This window comes from Cynara cardunculus, unplaced genomic scaffold, assembly GCF_001531365.2.
Source record: "Cynara cardunculus var. scolymus isolate 2C unplaced genomic scaffold, CcrdV1 Un_Scaffold_6792, whole genome shotgun sequence".
Classification (NCBI taxonomy): domain Eukaryota; kingdom Viridiplantae; phylum Streptophyta; class Magnoliopsida; order Asterales; family Asteraceae; genus Cynara; species Cynara cardunculus.
Genome location: NW_020203164.1, coordinates 1 through 6,868, shown reverse-complemented (window position 1 = coordinate 6,868; position 6,868 = coordinate 1). Strand labels below are relative to the sequence as shown.

General features: G+C 30.0%; 1 protein-coding gene across 4 annotated transcripts in view; it reads left to right on the top strand.

Annotated features, from left to right (window-relative positions):
* Positions 1-5,637, top strand: part of LOC112504757 (R-linalool synthase QH1, chloroplastic-like) — a 21,558-nt gene extending 15,921 nt beyond the window's left edge. Inside the window, exons 2-7 of one of the 4 annotated variants that reach the window (XM_025108704.1) lie at positions 2,649-2,922; positions 3,015-3,390; positions 3,756-3,974; positions 4,096-4,234; positions 4,328-4,576; positions 5,168-5,566. In XM_025108704.1, coding sequence (XP_024964472.1) covers positions 2,700-2,922; positions 3,015-3,390; positions 3,756-3,974; positions 4,096-4,234; positions 4,328-4,576; positions 5,168-5,473 — 1,512 coding nt within the window. In that variant the 5' untranslated portion in view covers positions 2,649-2,699 and the 3' untranslated portion in view covers positions 5,474-5,566. Of the gene's footprint in view, positions 1-2,648; positions 2,923-3,014; positions 3,391-3,433; positions 3,475-3,755; positions 3,975-4,095; positions 4,235-4,327; positions 4,577-5,167 lie in introns of all 4 variants that reach the window. The other 3 variants (XM_025108706.1, XM_025108703.1, XM_025108705.1) reach the window with 3 other exon arrangements.
* Positions 5,638-6,868: the final 1,231 nt, after the last annotated feature.

The following is a 6,868-nucleotide window of genomic DNA, read 5'->3' as shown; positions in this document are numbered from 1 at the left end:
TAACTAACTGCAGATAAACAATTCATTTTAAATATAAAAAAATCTAAAATATAATTAAGATAATCATTGAGTTCTAACAGAATATTAACTATTATCTTTATAAAATGTTATATTATTAAACCAAAAATAAATTATTTCGTTATTAAACTTAAATTAAATTATAATAAAAAAACAAATTAATGAAATTACATAACAAATGAGAACTTTTAAATAGTTGATTTGATATTAACATTGATATATTTTTTTCAAATTTTTATGATATCTTCAAATTTATATTTTATTCAAAAATAAAATCATCATTGTTTTCTTAAAAACACATAAAGTATTATAACATCGACAAAGACAAATAATAAAGTAGAACATTAAAATCGATATGTGTCTCGCTGCATTGCGCGAGTACTCTTCTAGGGTATATATATATATATATACACACACACACACACACAGAGGTGGGTTATTATACAATCTTTACATTTGTACAATCAATACAACACAATCTCAACCGTCCATTTAATTTGATAAATATGTAATTTCATAGAAGTTTTGATTATTTCATAATATAAAGTATTGATCATAATTAATAAACATTATTATCTTCATATTTAAATTATAATAAATGAACTCTCATCATTTCCATAAATATTTCAATTTATTGGGTTGCATTGTTGTACGAATGTGATGAGTTGTATTTGAAACAAACTATATATATATATATATATATATACACACACACACATAGACTTGGGATCATGTGAGACCAAAGGTTTTTCGTGAGACCTGTAAGACCAATTCTCAACCATTGGATTATATCTACAATCGTCAGATCTGAAAATTCATAAACGCGAAACTTCTCAATAATCATAAATTGTCATCGTGCAATTTTAGACCATTAGATTAATACCTTATAAAGTTGATCAATGAACATAAACTTGTCTTACGGGTCCCACGAAACCCTTGGTCTTACGGTTCAAATGTTAAACAAAATCATTGTGTTAACTTTGTTATCCAATCTTCGCCATTGATTATTACAATAAACGGTTATGATTAATCATGATAAAAAAWCAATTTTTTAAATTTACAATTTCAAAAAACATATGTGAACAAATGGGAAAAGGGTATTTAGGTAAAAAAAAATTATGTAACTCCCATATCATTAATTTGAAGTTACAAAATCAAAAAAAAATCTCATTATTTTTGTTAATGTAAGAACCATATGAACACACACACACACACACACACACATATATATATATATATATATATGAACCATTGTGTCAAATACGAACAAAAATTGACATATATATGAACTTGGACTGCATAGCATTTATGAACACAATATGAATATAATAAGAATAGCTGCTACACGAAATGAAATAAATGAAAAAACAGGTGTGAACACAATATGAACAACTTGTGAACAATAATTCTTTCATTAAATCAAGAAATGAAATTGTTTCAAGAAATAAAACGAATACAGATTTCATATTCTACTGCTTTTACAATTCATATTTTAACAAGTATAATTTAATTAAATAATAAAAAATTTAATGGTAAAAAAGTTATATTAAGAAAAAAGATTTACCTCATTCCATATAAAAAGTTTCCATTAATATATTTCCATAACTAACAGTAGTTATTACCTTTCAATATTAATCAGTCATGATGAAATGATCATTATACCCTTATTAAAATTAAATTAAAAAACAGAATTTTCCTATTAGTCGAAAGTGGTTTGCATAGCTTTCATGAATTGAACGGTTTGCAACCTAATCTGCCTATATATATATAGTCAGATTCATATGAGAATACTAACTGATAAGATTTTAAGAAAACGGTCAAATCATATATGATTTACACTAAAATCTTATGTGATTCACACGATTTTGATGGTGATCTAAGATTGCAGCCATGTTGCCTGCATACAGTTATGTTGACCGTCAGTGTAAAATCAAATCTTATGTGATTTTACACATGATTTAATTTTTTTCGTGTTCTTTTATTTTGTTATTATTCTCATTTTAACTTCACCCTCACTCTATATCGTATTTGTAAGATGATTAGGTTTTTCAGAAGTGTATTTTGTCCACCTTTTATATGTGTATGATAATTGATACCAATATATAACTTGGGACCAACGTACGTATTACTTAGGGGGTGTTTGAGATTGCTTATTTGAAACAACTTATGTTTTTTTTACAAAAACACTTATTAACTTATTATAAGCAAGAAAGATTTAACTTCTTTAAACACTTCTTATTACCGGTTTGACACCGGTATAAGCTATTTATCCAAACGCTCAAAAGTGCTTATTACCGGTGTCACACCAGAATAAGTCAACAAGTTGTTTTAATAAGCAATCCCAAACACCCCCTTAATAGTTTAACTTCTCTCTTTCTATATGGCTTCAATGTTCTTCTTTCTCTGTTCAATTTTTCATTACAAAAATCTTGTTGCCGCAACTAGAGGTTTCAAAGTTTGCAAAGCAGGTGGTTGCCCTGGGATTAGTCGGCTCACATAACGGGTTGGATATCCAGGTTAATCAAAAAAAACATTTGCAAGCTATTATGTTCATCAAATTCTACGACAATAGCCGTCTCTGTAGCGGATCCCATTGGTTTGACGATCAACAAACTTAATTACACATTCAGGAAGAAGATTACGAGGCAAGAGCATATAGTTTGAAGAAAGAAGTGAAGACGATGATACAGAAAGTAACGGGCAATCCATTGAACAGTCTTGCGTTGGTTGACAATTTGCAGAGACTCGGAATATCGTATCATTTTAAGGAAGAAATAAATCATGTCTTGGAGCTGATTTACGATGATCACTTCAAAACTCAGGAGCAGTGGAATGGAATGGATATGAACCTTAGGGCCCTTGGCTTTCGACTACTCAGACAACATGGTTATCATGTTCCTCAAGGTACAAACTTGATTAATATTCAAGAATCTTTTATCACATGCATCTTATGTTACTATAAAACACAAATTTATACATTCCTTCATTTGATTTAGAGATTTTTCACGACTTTAAGCACAAGACTGAACATGTTAAAGGGGATATTGATGTGGTGGRAATGWTRAACCTGTAYGAGGCTTCTTATCATTCATTCGAGGATGAAAGCATCTTGGATGATGTTAGAGACTTCACCACCGAATATCTAAAACAAATTCGAGATACGATTGATGGAAGTAGTAGTTTATGGTCATTAGTAAGTCATGCTTTGGAGTTTCCATTGCATTGGAGAGTACCAAGAGTAGAGGCCAAGTGGTTTATAGAAGAATGCAAGAAAACAAGTGGTATGATTAATCTCACATTGATGGAGCTTGCAATATTGGATTTTAACATGGTCCAGGCTATCCACCTTCAAGATCTAAAATACTCATCAAGGTATCATTCCTTTCTTAATTACNCAATATTGGATTTTAACATGGTCCAGGCTATCCACCTTCAAGATCTAAAATACTCATCAAGGTATCATTCCTTTCTTAATTACGAGTTATTTAGCATATTTATTCCCTGTATATATACATGATATATAGACATATATATATAGGTCCATTCAAATATTAACCAAATATATATTGGAAACTTTGTTAATTATCTTTAATAACTGTTATATTTATCCTCCCTAAAAATATGGAATTGTTATATAACCGCCTATTAAATAGATTGCCATTTGATTGGTCCAAGTTTGAAGAGTTAACATTAATTATTAACTGCCAATGATGTAGAGCTATGAATTGAATATATAGGTGGTGGAGAAATACATGTTGGAATAAGAAGTTAAGCTTTTGTCGAGACCAGTTGGTGGAGAATTTTCTGTGGACAGTTGGTGTTAATTACCTACCTAAGTTTAGGCTTGGAAGGAAAACGCTAACAAAGGTTAACACCATGATTACTACTATCGATGATGTCTATGATGTTTATGGTACTTTGGACGAACTTCAAAAATTTACCGATGTTACCACCAGGTAAATATTAATTAATCGGTGTTACTTCCATTTGAATCAATGTTTATCGATCAATTAGTATTTAATTTGCATATATAATTTCATGAAATCTGACGATTAAAAAGAAAATTTGAATGCGTAGATGGGATATCAATGCGATTGAAGAACTCCCGAATTATATGAAGATATGTTTCCTTGGATTCTACAACACCATAAATGAGATCACATATGACAATTTGACAAACACAAGATTACTCATCCTTCCATACCTAAAGAAAGCAGTAATTAATCCAATTTTGTTAATTAATATTATGTTCAATTTCTTAATTTGTGATCAGATACGAATCTAAATTTTCTTAATTATTTTGGAACAGTGGGCAGACTTATGCAAGTCATTCCTAGTAGAAGCAAAGTGGTACCAAAGTGGACATACACCAACATTCCAAGAGTACTTAGACAATGCTTGTATATCGGTATCTGGTCCTACAATACTCATGCATTGTAATTTTTTAACATCTATGACTTCAACGCAAGAGATCTTGCAATGCATGGAAAGAACTGACAACATTGTTCGCTACTCATCACTAATTTGTCGACTTGTGAACGACTTGGCGACATTCTCGGTAACTATATATATATATATATATATTATTCGTTTAAAGATATTGCTTTGTTAATTTACCAAAAAGTACTTATTGTAGGAGCGCAAATGGTCCTTAATTTTTTTTGGGTTTTACCGGGTCATGTATGACCTTTTCAATCTTATTTTTTGCATGGTCTATCTTTTTAGTGTTTTTTGATTAGTAGTTTTTTAAAAGGCTATTTAAGAGCCTAAGTTTAATTTTTAAGTAGCTCCCATCTTTTTGGTGTGAAGGAGTGAGTAAATAGCTCTAGGAACGAATGGATCGGATCAACTTGGAAAATGGAAATATTTTGCAAACTCTGAGTACTAGATATGACCTTAAAATAACTTTCCTATGAATAGAGTCATCCAAGTATTTTCAGTGAATGACAAAGCTTTTATTTGTTTTTTCTTCTGTTCTTTTCTTTTCATTTCTATCAAATTAATTTTCAGATCGATGTTTCCAATATATAAATACTTGTTAATTTCTTTATTATACTTACTAATAACAATATACATTTTGTCATTATTAATTTAGTGATTGTATTTTGTTTTAAATATAAAATACTAACTAACCATAATTAATTAATAGGACGAAATGGCAAGAGGGGATAATCCAAAAGCAATTAATTGTTACATGAATGAGACTGGTGCTACCGAAGCCGAAGCTAGAAGTTATATGAAATTGTTAATCAGCAAGACATGGAAGAAACTTAACAAAGAAGTAACAGGTGTTGCAGGTTCTCAATTTTTACAGGAGTTCGTTGACTGTGCAACAAACTTAGCTAGGATGGCACAGTTCATGTATGGTGAAGGAGACGGGTTTGGTCGTCCAGAACTAGTGACTAAATCTTATATATTATCGTTGTTGATTAATCCAATCCAAGGTCTACATTAACTAATAGCCAAGACTGTTTATCTTTCATTAATTAGAGATCATCAAGGGAATTGATCATTTCCAAAATTAAGTGATATCTTGTTGCTTAATTAATGTTGGGTTTGTCGGTTAAGTTGGATTATTCTTGAAAGTAATATTAATTGGTGTTTGCCGTTTGTTCAATTGTTCTTGATCTTGAACTTAGCATTTGATATAATTTATGGCTGCTTGATTGTTTAAATATTGCTAAGCATTAGAACACTCATATTAATCTATATCCAGAAGTAATAAAGGAGTTATATTGCACCTAGGGTTAAATCAAATACTGTCACAAACATCAAACTACAAAATTTTCACTCTAACTTGAATTAATATGCTTTTTTTTTTGTTTGAAGTTGTTAATTTTGTCAAAATCTGCTTTGGGTTACTATCAAGTTGTTATTGAGTTCTATCGAATTTTCATTGTTTAAGCATCGTGATGCCATAACATTTTCCTCTTAGTTCACATCGATATGATTTTTTAAGTTGATTTTCTAAATTCTGCCTGTTGGAAATCTTTGGGTTTATATCGAGTTCTATTTATTCTTTTATCATTTAAGCATCGTATAAACACCGTGTGATCATAGATTTTCACTTGTAATATAATCATGGGCATTCCAATTTTTTTTACAATGTTTGTTTTTCACATATACCAAGACTATAGATTTACTGGAAGGGATGGAACACGGGCCTTAGAACCAGAGGTGAACAAGACTTTTGAACTTCTTTAATTGAGAGATAAAGGAGATAATTTTGTGATTTTAATTAAAGAGAAAATAATAATAATTTTTAATTCCAATTATACCCTCTAAAAACGTTGACATTTTCATATATGCCTTTCCTTTTAAATTATTTTCAAATATGTCTTTTAAATCTTAATCCTTGATTTTTTTTGATCTAAGGGATAAAGTGTTTTTCGGTTTTTCATTTTTTTAAGATTTTAATATGAACCTCACTCGATATATATAAGGGTGGGTTCATTTGAAAACCGAGTTTTGGTTGTGAACCGGGGGACAATGGAGAATGTGACACATATCTTATGCGTCCACGGGTTATTCGTCATTTAATGAATGTGTATTACTCATCATGAATGATAGATTAATTTAACATGGATCATGATTGTGTGTTATTCATCATGAATAATTCATGAACTTTACCTTCTTGATACTGAATGTGGTCGACAGACACGTGTCACGCTCTCCTTTGTCCCAACGGTTCATAGCCGAAAATCAGTTTGTAATTGAACTTCTCTCTCTCTCTCTCTCTCTCTCTCTATATATATATATATATATATATATCTATACTATATTATAAAACATTTGACTAAAACTCTTAAAAACTCTTAAAACTCTTAAACTCTTAAAAACTCTTAAACCC